This window comes from Coturnix japonica, chromosome 1 (assembly GCF_001577835.2).
Source record: "Coturnix japonica isolate 7356 chromosome 1, Coturnix japonica 2.1, whole genome shotgun sequence".
Classification (NCBI taxonomy): domain Eukaryota; kingdom Metazoa; phylum Chordata; class Aves; order Galliformes; family Phasianidae; genus Coturnix; species Coturnix japonica.
Window position 1 is genome coordinate 54,850,534 of NC_029516.1, and position 13,168 is coordinate 54,863,701.

The 13,168-nt window shown below is 37.8% G+C and overlaps 1 protein-coding gene across 6 annotated transcripts in view; it reads right to left on the bottom strand.

The window, feature by feature from the left end:
• Positions 1-13,168, bottom strand: part of DGKI (diacylglycerol kinase iota) — a 199,526-nt gene that overhangs the window by 113,375 nt on the left and 72,983 nt on the right. For all 6 annotated transcript variants that reach the window (XM_032445600.1, XM_032445592.1, XM_015866633.2 and 3 more), the window contains exons 2-4: positions 10,993-11,101; positions 3,211-3,306; positions 36-110 (exon numbers count right to left, since the gene is read on the bottom strand). In XM_032445600.1, coding sequence (XP_032301491.1) covers positions 36-53 — 18 coding nt within the window. In that variant the 5' untranslated portion in view covers positions 54-110; positions 3,211-3,306; positions 10,993-11,101. The remainder of the gene's footprint in view (positions 1-35; positions 111-3,210; positions 3,307-10,992; positions 11,102-13,168) is intronic.

Here is a 13,168-nt window from a genome sequence, read left to right on the forward strand (position 1 = left end):
TGCCCATCAGTCTCCAGAAGATGGCAATATCTTACCTTCTCTAACTGCTCCATGCACGCATTGTGGACCACAATCTTGCAGGCAGCACACTTCCTCCGCAGAGCAGATTTCTGCAAGACGAAAGGGAGAAGTATGTGGATGGAGGTACAATGGAAGAACGTCTGCTGTGAAACAGGAGATATTTCTTTCTTTACTGAAGATGTAATTTTCCTCTTGGTTTTCTCAACTGTCTTGTGTACTGAAAAAAAATGGGTCTAAAGGTCTTCCTACTAAACACTGAACTTTGTGAAAGACGGAAATCTGTGGTACTCCAACTTGTGAACTGGCAGTAAGAGCCTCCATTAACAGATAAGGAGGTTACAGTACAGATCATTGCTCTATAAGAGAAAAACTACGCATGCAAATCAGAGGACTCAGTCGAATCAAGAAGAGTATATCATTTCATGCTCATTGTACAGTATTGATTTTGATGGGCCCAATCATTCTTGCAGAAGAAAAAAACTATGTCCCTTAGCAGAGAAGGATAACTTTCTCACTGAATACTGTGAAATGTACAGCAAGAGCAAAATTCTCAACCTATTTCATTAGAATTTACAATATGTTGAAAATGAACTCGAGAAGGAGCAGCAAAGAACACCATTTAGGCTAATGCCATAGTCATTATGGTTTTACTGAGTCTCATAACTACAAAAAGACTCCCTCACTGTGTATTTGTGTGTATGTGGAGTTTGGTCCTCTTGTTTCACTGCAAGAACCACGACACCGTGAAACTCTCTGGGATTTCATTTGTTTTCTAATTTGTTAGCTTTCCTGTTTCCATATTCATCACAAAGACCAAGGTGATTTAAAGAAATCAATTATTTAGCTGAAAAATTGCAAAAATCAAATAGAGATAATGCCTTACAAGCAGCTACTTTCTGAATATCTTAATTTGAATGCGCTCCTGGTGGTGCTGTAATAAGTTACAGACACATTTTTTTGTTTTATTTTTGAGTGAGAGAGAATAATAATAATAATAATAATTAAAAAATAAATTAATTAATTAAAAATCAATCTTCTCCATTACTTCTACTTTCTTTGATTTATTAAGATATTACAGCTCCATATTCCAAAGAATACAAAGTCTTTGCAATTGCAACTTAGCTGATTTTTGCCACTTCTCCATTGCAAACATTTGATCTTATACAGTCTAAATGTAAAAGAGGTAAAGTCAAAGGAAGACCATGACAGGCATGAAAGATGTAATTGTCTTCAAAAATTCAAACTGGAAATGAAAACTTTAATATGACCTTTCAAAAAGCTGACCACAACTAATGTTAACTACATTTTCATTTCCATCTGGAGCTCTTAAGGTAACAAAAGCTCTTTACACTGTAACATGTTACAAAAGCAATCACCTCAAGCTAAAAAAAAGGCAATTAAAAACTGAGTAACTATGAACTCTACTTAATATGACTCAGTATCTCAAGGCCCATTGGCTGAAATTTCTGCTATCACATAAAATGTGCACCAGCACCATCCCAAATAAAAATGTGAATCAATGGGTATAATTCACCAGCTATTACAGACATTGTTTCCACCTTCTAAAGGTGTTTCTTGCAGTCTTATGCAACACATTATTAAATTTCCATGCCATTTTCAATGAGCTAAATCATGAGGAAATGTTTAGTCACTCTATTAAAAACTTAAGAAGAGTCATATTGGGCCAGACCAAAGGTCTACTCAGCCACAAATCCTGTCTCCTGATTTTTCCAAAGCCCATTGCCTCAGAACCAATACAACTATAGGGCAAATGCATTATACTTGTCTTGAATATTGCCCCACAGTCACTAACGTCTTACAAGCAGGGCTTTCCTTCATAGTCTTCCTAAGCAGACACATCCTTTCCAGTTTTGGCCTTTCTGTTGCACATTATAAAGAAACTTATTTACTTGAGAAGCCATAGGAAGTCATTACTAAATTGGAGCTACATAAAGCACTATAGATTTGGATCAAAGTGCCACTAATATTCGAAGTATCAAAATACCTTGATTTGAATCAAATTACTTGATACGCTGCATTTTTAGGGGGTGGGGGTTGGTAGTAAGCAAAGCAAAAATCACAGAAGCAGACTCTAAGGCACTACAGAAGGACTTTCTTAACCTTTTACAGCCCAAGAGTCAGGATGTTCATCTGGGCATTGAATCAAAGCAACAGTCTGAACACAGGATCCCCACTCTCAAATAAAGTTTCTCATCTTAACCAGGGAAGACCTTTTTTTTTTTTTTTTTTCATTTACTCTGCACAAAAGAATGATCTGAGCCTTACCCTGACAACCCAGCAAGTGATAAATGTGTATATACGAGGGCTGCTCCAAAAGTAATGCCTCCTTTTTATGATGTTGATCTGTGACATCAGAGGTGGATGGCGGTAGTTTAGTGGTAGAGAACAAACTTTCCTGCAAATGTTCTGTTACATGTTGTTGCTGTGTAACAGAAGGCAGCAGAGGGGGGTGTGACAAAATGGCATCTGATATGAAGCAAAGGCGTGTCACTGAATTCCTCCACGAGGAAAAAAATGACACCCATTGACATTCATTGAGGCTTGCTAAATATTTATGGAGACCAAACAGTGGATGTGAGCACAATGAAGTGGTGGGTGCTGCATTTCAGCAGTGGTGACAGTGACATGAAGCACAAGTCACATTTGGGACAGCCTTGCACAGTAGGTATGCAGGCTCTCGTTCACTGCTGAGAACACGCAAGCTAATGTTGGTATCTATGTTGAAAAACACTGTTTTGTAGATGAGGTTTTGCTCTATCAAATAGTGTCATTGTGCTTTTCATACCTGTTGTAGTTTCCATGGAAACGAATAGGAGGCATTACTTTCAGAGTCATCTCCATATAAACAAAATAGGCTAGTTTGAATATTTCTGAAATATCTCAGTAACTTAATTCTTTCCTTCCCATATTAATCAAAACTATTCATTAAGCCTAACCTCATTATGCAAATAATCTGGGTCATTAAAAATTGTTTGAGGTTTTTTGTTGTTGTTGTTGTTTGTATGTTTTCCCAAGACATTTAGCCCACAATCTTTTGTCCCTTTTGTCAGAACACTCACACAACAACAGCAGTAAGCAATTCAAATTGCCAGGCTTCTGAGCAGTGTAACAAACTGAAGTCAGGCTCATTATAACAGAAACATAGAAGGGAATCTGAAAATAACTCACTGAGAATTTCACTTGGCAGCTTTCCTCCCCCAGGTAACAGAGGTCCCCAGAAACATTTGTCTCCAACCACAGATGCTCTCCATTAACAGCGTTTTCCTAAGAAAAGATTGTGAAACTAACTTGTAAAATTCAGAGAGAACAGACAGAAAAAGAAGTTACATTCGATTTTCATCATAAACTTAAAAAATAAAGAATAAATACACATAGCCACATATTATCAAGTTAGCTGATCACACTTGTTTATAGGATGCTGATGCAAGGAATTATATGACTGCACATATAAGAAAAACTTTGCCCATGCTCTTCCCATAATGCTTAGTTTAATGCAAAATTTCATAAACATGCAAACATGAAATATATATAGAATTGTAAAGAAAGAAAAAAAATCAAGAGATGAAACAAAACCGTAACTACTTAAATTTCGATTGCAAAAGCCCCACAATTTGGTACTTGTGACCAAAAGTGCATAATAACATGTCTTTAAGATAACAGGAGAGTTTAGACAAAGAATAATATTTTAAATGGCTGGATCAGCACTATATGCTTATATATTATACTATATACTATGTACACTACACTATACTGTATACTTAAGAAAACATCCACAAAACAACATCCAGATGAGACTAGACTTTAAGTTGATACCTGAATACATGTTCCAAAAAGCAATATTTTCAAAATCTACCAAGCATACTGACAAGAACAATTAGTAGGGTGGTATCTGATTTTATTTCAACACTCTTCTTGTTTAACCAAATACATCCCCCAGTTCTTTACCAATTCTTGGCCTGAGGAAATCTGCTTGTAAAATGACTATAGGTTTCACTCTACTGTAATGCTGGCTCAACTGAAAAGACCACGTTTACTGTACGTTATTTGATCAAAGTGAATAAGCAGGGTTTCTGCTGAGCCAGAATTAAACCATGATGGAAAACACTTTGACAGTCTCTGACATTTGGTTCCCACACTGCAGAAGTCACAAATGATGACGCTTACCAAACAGATGGCGTCCGACAGCAGGATGCTCTGAAATAGCCATTTTAGTTAAAATAATTTATTCAAAATTCTACTGACGGTTTCAAAGTGATGAAATGAGAAAGTTTCTCTTGCCATGTGGATCTCTTAAGTAACACAAAGAATCAGAAGTGGAAAAATCCTTTGTCTTCTGGAGAACAAGCGCGTTCACAGAAGCCACACTGTCAAATCTGCACATGCTGCCTAACACAGCTAATGTGATCACTTCAAATAAACCATAAGGAGAATAACAATATGCATTTTTTTATGGTGGGAGTCTGCTTGTCCACTGGCCTAACTTCATCAGAAATCTTGCCATTAATATGATATTCAGTATTACCTCTCAACACAAAGCATACAGCTCCTGGGACTTTAAAATTCCATCCAAAAAAATAGATTAAATACCCCTTCAATCCACACACATATAACTTACCATCTAGGAATTCTACAGATAAAGTGGTCTATTTCCATAACCCAGTTTAGACTGATTGAGTTTGTTCTCCACTGCTCCATGTTCTATGATAGATTCATGCCTCATTTTCCAACACAGTATAAATAAAATAAGTAGTCTACAGGGATGACCTCTTTAGTTCATACTATGAGGGAGTTCAGGCAAGACTAGATAATAAAAATGTAAATAACCTGACCTAGTAGAAGTAGCAGAACTCCAGATATCCAGTGCCACAAGCAATTTCACAACACTGTGAGGAAATTTACCATCTCAATTCCAGCAAAATGGCATTTCAAAAATCTTCTTTCATCCTGAATTACAGCAAAGAGATTCCCCACAGAGTAACACCCTACCACCAAAAGCTTTGGCTGTCAATTACTTTGTCCCAACAGTATCAGAAGGAATTATTTGAGCTCCGCTGTTTTGAATTTTACAGCGCAGTGTCATTTATATGATCAGACATTTTGTTACTGCTAATGAAAATCAAAACAGCATAGTTAAAGGAAAATGCTTTGACCTTTTTCAAGTTCAATTTTTCATTGACTTATAATAGGAGGATATGACAACATTCAATACATTTATATGGAGCAGTTTGACTTCAGCAAATCAGTATTTCCAGTAAAAAAAAATTACAGGCAGTACTCCACAAAGTGCTGGACAAAAGGGTATTCCACCTGCCAACACACAGCTGACAGGGGTCACTGGGACTACCTCTAATATGAGCTCTTGTTTAAAGCAGAACTCAAACACATTAAAGTCTACATCAGCACTTGCAGATTCTGACAGAGACTTTTCCACAACAGATTCGAGTTCAAGAACCTTCTCATAAATAATACGCAAGCTTAGCATATTTTGTTCTTGATGCCATTATGGCAGGTTTAAAAGCAAATGACAGCTAAAGGGGCAGCCACCCTCTTTCTGTCCCCGACCTCTCAAACTCCAGTCTCACACTCATGCTGCTTCCCCCATGCCAGATCTGGTGGCTGTGAAATACTGATACAAAAATGAGTTCAACTGCTGGAAAAACAAACAACAACAAAAAACCACCACTGATATTTTTTTTTTTTACCAAACCATTCAGACAAAATGTCTTACCCCATCAGCACAGAGCACACAAAGGCTGGATCTGAAACAAGGAGTGATGGGTAAAAGATGGGTAACATAGGGTCAGTGTGTTTGGTACCAATTCACTATTAGAAGAGCTCAGCTGATACACCAAAGCATTCTCTTAGGTGATGTGCTTTGTTTTTGACTCACTGTGTAGAGTACTGCCCATTGTCTTGGATAAAAGAGGAGTGACCACGGCCTAATATTTTTCAGCCTGGGGAACAGGGAACTATGAATTCTTGCCTAACTTTCCAGCCCTTGCAAGTGAGCACTTAATGCCCTGTGACAAGAAAGAGCCCTGCTCCTCGAAGCGGAGCAGCAGTGATCTCCTGGCAGATACAGTCAGTATGGTCTTCCCGATAATTACTCCTGATCTGTTACCACCATACTAACAGACAAAAATAACTTCTGTATCACATATATTCCTTAAATATGAAGCAAAGAACACACAATCCCCCTTCCCTCCCCCCATGCCAAAGTGAAAGATAAATAGGAAATAACAAACTGGGAGTTTGGGAACAATGAAACTACACATGCACTACATATACACGTGCCTGATCATAACTTTCTGTGCACATTTTACTAAATCAACCAGATTTCATCTTTTAGGTGCCCAAGCATGGTTAGATAACAGACCATTTTTCAGGTAACTCCACATCTTGCTATTCTTCAAGCTGTAGTCACTACAGTTTAAAGGCAACGCACAGAAAGTAATTCAGTTTACCATATTAAGAAGCCATGGACATTCAGCCAAACAAATAAGCCAGTTCTCCCAAATGCTCAGTTTTAAAGATCTGTAACACCACTTGTAATAGGAAGAGTAGAGCTCTTATCTGCTCCTGTCATGACTAGCATTTTGCCAAAAAAAAAAAAAACCCAAAACATTAGATTTCTAAATTGAACAATTAGGAAGGCTTTTTTCCCTTTGTTAATACCACAGTGAGAGAGATGAGTCTTCTTACAAGTACACATTTGGGTGATAAAGTTATGATTAATATATAATTAGTGTTCATCAACACAAATTTAATTAAACATATTTGTAAGCAAAAATTATTAGCTTTAGCCTCCTCTTTTTCAAGATCACTACTGAGCAGAAAGAAGTTTGTTTGGTTGACTTTTCCCTGAAAGCCTGTCTATTATGTTTTGCTTATATTTTACCCTGAACTCTAAAATTCCAGAGTCTGTAATGTTCATGTTATAAATAATATCCTAAACACTGATTTTACTGCATAAATATTGAATTTAACTACAAAATGTGCACATTTTGAGAAAATTCTTCACACAAAAATCACCTTTTCTTTAATTATCGTGAGTGTAATGAACACAAGGCCAAAAAAAATAAATAAAATCACAGAAACGCAATACTGCATAATTAGTTTTGTTTTTTTTTTTCAAAAGAGAGAGAGAGATGTTCAACTTTTAGACCTATGTTTGTTACATTTTCTAGTTATTTTCTGCCATTCTCATTTCCACACTCCCACCAGGCTTTCCCACATCCCTTCATCCACTGCCCATCCCTATATTCTTTGCTAAGCTTTCGAGATTGTTGTTACTGTCATCTAAAAAAATCATCTGTACACAGAAACAGAACAACGTTTGTCTTCATGGATAAGCAACATCTAGATGCTACCAACTGAGATGATGATTCCCTACACTGCCGTGAAACATTTCTTTGGCTGACAACAGCTTAGTTTCAGTCCTTTTGAGAACAATTGAAAAAAAATATTTTAGGAAGAGCACTTTCTGTAATATCACTGAAACCTCTATACCTCTGAAAACATACAAATGGACACCATTTTGGAATATGACAGCCCTCTTTTTTCTCTTTAGTTCTCTCTGGAAAGATCATTAGTTCCCCAGCATTCATTAAAAAGAAATAGTGGCAATGTAGAATTACAGAGCCTGAACACAGTGTTTCAGAAGTCATCCACACACAAAATTTCAGAAGTTTTAGAAGTATGCATGGAGCTTCTGTTCAGTCATACACATTATTTTTTTTTCCAAACAGATTCTTGAACAAACCAAAGTCTGTTTCACTGAAGTAAATCCCCCCCCCCCAAAAAAAAAAATAAATAAAAAATTGGGGGGTTGGAACTACATGATCCTTGAGGTCCCTTCCAACCCGGGTCATTCTGTGATTCTGTGAAGTACAGGACTCTGATCCTGCCATTTGCTTTGTTTCCTCTTCTCAGGATCCTGAACTTCACCATCTCATGGTCACTGTAGGCAAGGCTGCCAATGATTTTCACAGTTCCTACAAGTTCGTTCTTGTTTGTAATACAAGGTCCAGAACAGCACCTTCTTTCATCAAGTTCCTCAATCACTTGCATCGCAAAGTTATCATCAGCGTATCACAGAAACCTCCTGGATTTCTTCTGCCCTGCTGTTCTTCCTGTAAACATCAAACTGGTTTAAGTTGCACATGAGGACCCTGGCCTTCAAACATGAGGCTTCTTCCAGTTGTCTGAAGATCTCATCATCTACTTCCTAAACATAACAACTGTAGCGGGCAACAACAACATCACCCGTGTTGGTTTGCCCTCTAATCCTGACCCACAAGCTCTTTACAGTCTTATCATCCATCCCACAGCAGATTTTCAAGCATGCTTGCTGCTCTTACACTGAAGGAAAACTTCCCCTTCTCAATATCCTAGCCTCACCTTACCTAAAAAGTCTTCATCTATGCACTGTGAAACTCCAGCTGCATGTGCTATTACAACATGTCTCTGTGATCCCAAAGTGATCTCAGTCTGAAAGCTTCTACTATTTAGTAGAAAGAACAAAGGTTTTTGTGTTAAAATGTCCCATGCAACCGAATAGAATCACAGAATGGCTTGGTTTGGAAGGGACCCCAAGGATCATCAAGTTCCAACCTCCCTGCCACAGGCAGGGTCACCAACCTCCAGATCTGGTACTAGACCAGGTTGCCCAGGGCCTCATCTAACCTTGAACACCTCCAGGGATGTAGCATCCACAACCTCCCTGGGCCACCTGTTCCAGCACCTCACCACTCTCTGTAATAGATACTTGCAACCAATTTATTTTATAAGTTGTGATCACGTATTACTAATACTACAATTTTGAACTTCTACTATCACAAAGCTTTGATGTTTGTTTGTTTTATTTTTTGAGACCTAAAAGTTTCAGGGGTTTTTATATGTATAATTCTTTGTTCAAAATTACAATATTTCTCCTTTGAAGAACACTCAGCTTGCATCCAGATAACTCAGTTGTGCTTTAACAGAACTTAAAGAACAGATCAGTCTCAAATATTTTCAAAACAAATATATTGAGTATGATTCTGCTGTGAATAAATATTACTAAATTAGCTACAAGCTAACTTGAATTAGATGTAGAAAATATGACGAAATTGACTATTTGCAAGTAAGAGAAAATAAGCATCAGGGATGACAGACAGTAATCACAACACTAAAATATGTATTTTCTTATGTAAAGAGTCTTAAAAACTTCAGAATTATCACCTCCATTCCACAGCTAAATAGGCTGGTGTACTGAAAGGCAAAACAATTAATCTGGGCTCACTCACAAGGTCAGTGACAGGGCAAGAAACAGAAATCTCATTCCCTGAATCAGTGTCCTGTTCACAAGGCCATCTGATTATGAAGAATCATCTGCAAAGAGTTACCAAAAATGGAGAATATAGCCAGGAAATTCTTTCCAGTTACTACTGTGAAGGCAACAAGGACAGATTTCTTCTGCATTTCCTACTGTAAGTTCAACTGACAGCTTCAGTTCATTGGAAATTTGGAAATTTCATCAGACTTTGGAAAGGTCTCTCATTATGGGTCCTTGGAGAACCATCTTGGAAATACTGAAGGATTACACAGATGGAGATGCAACATGTTCTGATTAAATCTACCTTCCAGTGACTCCCTACAAAGACCTCCTCTCTGGCTCTAATACATCTTAATGTAAGAAAACACTCATTCTACCAAATATACACCTGAAAACAAATATCAGTTTTTAAAACTTACCAGTTAATTTTTTTAATTGACATTCACTACCCATTATAAACTTTGATCCATTTTATCTTCTTCACACCTCCAGATCCCTTCTCTACTATCTCTTTTACTTGTGCTTAATCTCTAACCTGCAGAAATCCTGTTCCCCCCTGCATTCATCAGTTACTACAGCTGGCCAGTCCTGGTTCCTTCAACCTCTGATGTCTTCCACTCACATCCTGCTCCTTTCTCCCAGATCACTGAAAGCAGGCATGAGTTTTAATACCTTGCTGAATCAGGACCCAAATTTCCTGCACTTAAAGATCAAGATATTCTCAACTCAAGCTCCTCTATGCATGCTTTCAAACTCATTCTAACACACTCTTCTTTGCTATACTGTAAAATCAGACTGAATCCAAACTAGCTTCTTGCAATGCAGCCTGTAAAATTTTATCCCATTAAACTTTGAATGTTACAGCTGTACAACATCTAGAAAGCCATTCAATCTTGGTATAAAAGCTATCTGAGATGAACTATAAGCCATACTCATCAAAACAGAAATTGTCTTTATCCAAAGGACAGATGGGTAGCTACTGGCTGAATGCCAGCTCCTTACTGAGAGCACAGTGTAAAATCCACTGCATACTTTGCTTTAAATGGGACATTTTTTTCCCCACCTGCTGGCTTAAGCATCAATTTCTTGACATGCACTAACACATAACTACATTAGGTGGTGCAGACAGTGCATAACCGGCCCCTTCTGAACTGGTCCAGAAACAGAAGTAGGAAAAGCAAGACTGGGAAAGAAACAGATGCTTTGTGTCTCCAGCCCAGCTTGGACCCAGAAGTTCTGCCATGCTTGCAAAGCATTGTGACCAAAGATTTCTACTGCTGCTCCTACAGATCCAGCCAACCCATCATGAATGCTCAGCCTTAAATTTTGGTGCATAAATCAAAACTACAAAATCCTGCTACACTAACATCGAATCACCAATGGATAGCAGTCCTTGTCAAGAAGCCAGTGAGCAAATGTAGCCAGACAGTTCCCAAGACTGGAACGTCTAAACAGCTCTGTCCAGTGCTGCTCAAGTCATTGCTCATTATCATGTCTCTGCCTTCTGCTTGATTTCATAATGGAAGCGAATTGCTAATGACCAGCACTAATACTGACAGCAGTGCTACGTCTAATGTTTTAAGGTTGGAGGGAGCACTAGCCAGAGATACATTGCCATAGAAACAAACACCTACAGTCCACTCTAAGGCTGCCCTTGGTTCCTTCACAGGTCCATTGGAGACTGCAATGTTGAGGGAATGCACAGGAGCCAAGTGCTGGAGGCCTGACCTGGAGATTGCTTTCCTGCAAATTGAAAAGACAAAAAATAGATAAATTGAGGGTATATTCAATATAATTATCCAATATTATCATCCACCCCACCCTTTTCCAGAAGTCAGAAGAGGCAGAATAGCATCTAATTTCAGTTTGGGTTAAAAGGTGCCTGAGTGCCATCTCCTGCTAAAACAGTTTAGGGTAAAAAAAAAATAAAGTAATGTGATCACTGAAAATTACTGCTTAATGAAGATCAGTTACTCAAGTGACGCTAAGCTGAAACATCTAACACAGTGGGCTGCATATGGATCTGTTTGCCAGTTTCAGTGAAATCTTCAATTATTACACTTATTCTTTACATACTAGCAGATCCTGCTGAATGAATTAGCATGTAGTTCCAAATAGCTTTTACTAGAGGAATGAAATATGAGTTTATACCAAAAAAAAGGGGGGGGAAGTGGGGTGGATTTTACTTTGCAGGCTGGGAGAAGTCTTCCATTCAGCATCAAACTACATAAAATATGACACTGGGACACATCCTTTTTGTCAATATCAGCATGCCCTCAAGGTATTGCAGCTGCTTTCCCCTTATATTTAAATTCTATTTTTTTGGTCCAAAGTCATTCTTTACACAGATATGTGTAAAGATTGCCCACAGATGCTGACCAGCATCACTAGACTAGAGTTCCACAAGGACTAAGTTCATTTCCACCAAACTGTTTCCCCAGCTGCATTCAGTATTACGATATCAGCCTTGAATAGCAAGTCATTAGATGGAAGCACAACACACTGGTGATACGAAGCTCAGTTTCTCTTAGATGGTAGGCTTCATAAAATTTCATAGCACTATTGCACCATCTATTTTTGCACCAGATGACAGTGGCCAAAACAATCTTATAGCTTCAGCTGCAATAATTCCAAACAAGAAAAAAAAAAAAAAAAAAAAAAAAGACTAACAACAAAAATACATCAAGGAGAGATATACTCCTTTTGTATTGCCCAATGCACTCAACTCCCACGTAGTGAAATGACAGTCTGTAAAGTACATTTTTGTGATGTCACTCCCACAGTGCAACAGCTATTTATAGCATCTTCCAGTCTTACCACTGTCTCATGGCAATAAAGGTCAATTGAGCCAGTAATGACAATCCAGGTCAGCCATATGCTAAATAAATCATTTCATTGCCCCGAAAAAACACGGCGTAATACATGTCCACTGTAAAGGACATGTATTGCTCACTGCTCATAATATACATGCAGAAAAATGGAGTGGGCTGAATTAGAATGTCTTAAATTCTCTTTTCTGTGGGTAGAACAAACAACTGAGCACTTTAACAGCCTCTGAGCATCCAGTGCCCCCTTTCCACTTAAAACAGGCTAGACATTGACATTAAAATACTTTTCCAAGATATTTTACATTTGAATAAAACCCATTAGAAGAAAAGCGCCCAATGAAAAGACTTTTGCTCCTTGGCAATGTATCAAGATGGAGCAATTTAGCCACAATTTCAGTCAGGTATTTTAGCAGAATATAATCTAACAGGTCTTCTCAAGGACGAGACAAAAGCCTAAAAGCCTTAAAGAAACACAAGAAACTATAAAAGTGTATTTTCAAACATTGACATTCTTTCTGTAAATTGTCCAATATTCGGCAGCCTAATTCCATGTTGATTTGCTTATTTGATTATTGTTTATTACTAAACACAACAGTACATTCTTCTTCCTAACCATATTTATAACATGACCATTTGTTCTGGTGAAGATGGAGCTGTATCCCATTTTCCACCTTACGTCACTCACTACTTAGTCCTGCCCTCATAATAGAAGAAGATAGCTTCCAATTTGTACAAATTACTCAAGCAAAAGTGGCTAAATAGGTGTTTGAAATTAATCTTTGTTGATGAAAAATAACAACATGTTCACCAAACTCTGCTTAAAGCCTATTACTTGCCAAACAATACAGCCAGTAAGGCTGCATCAATCCACTACACAAATTTAATAAAGCAAATATTGCAATGAATATTCCAGGAATAAATTTATCTGACCCAGTCTGAGGACAAGGCTCCCAGCTGGAAAGCAAATTCAGCACACATAGAA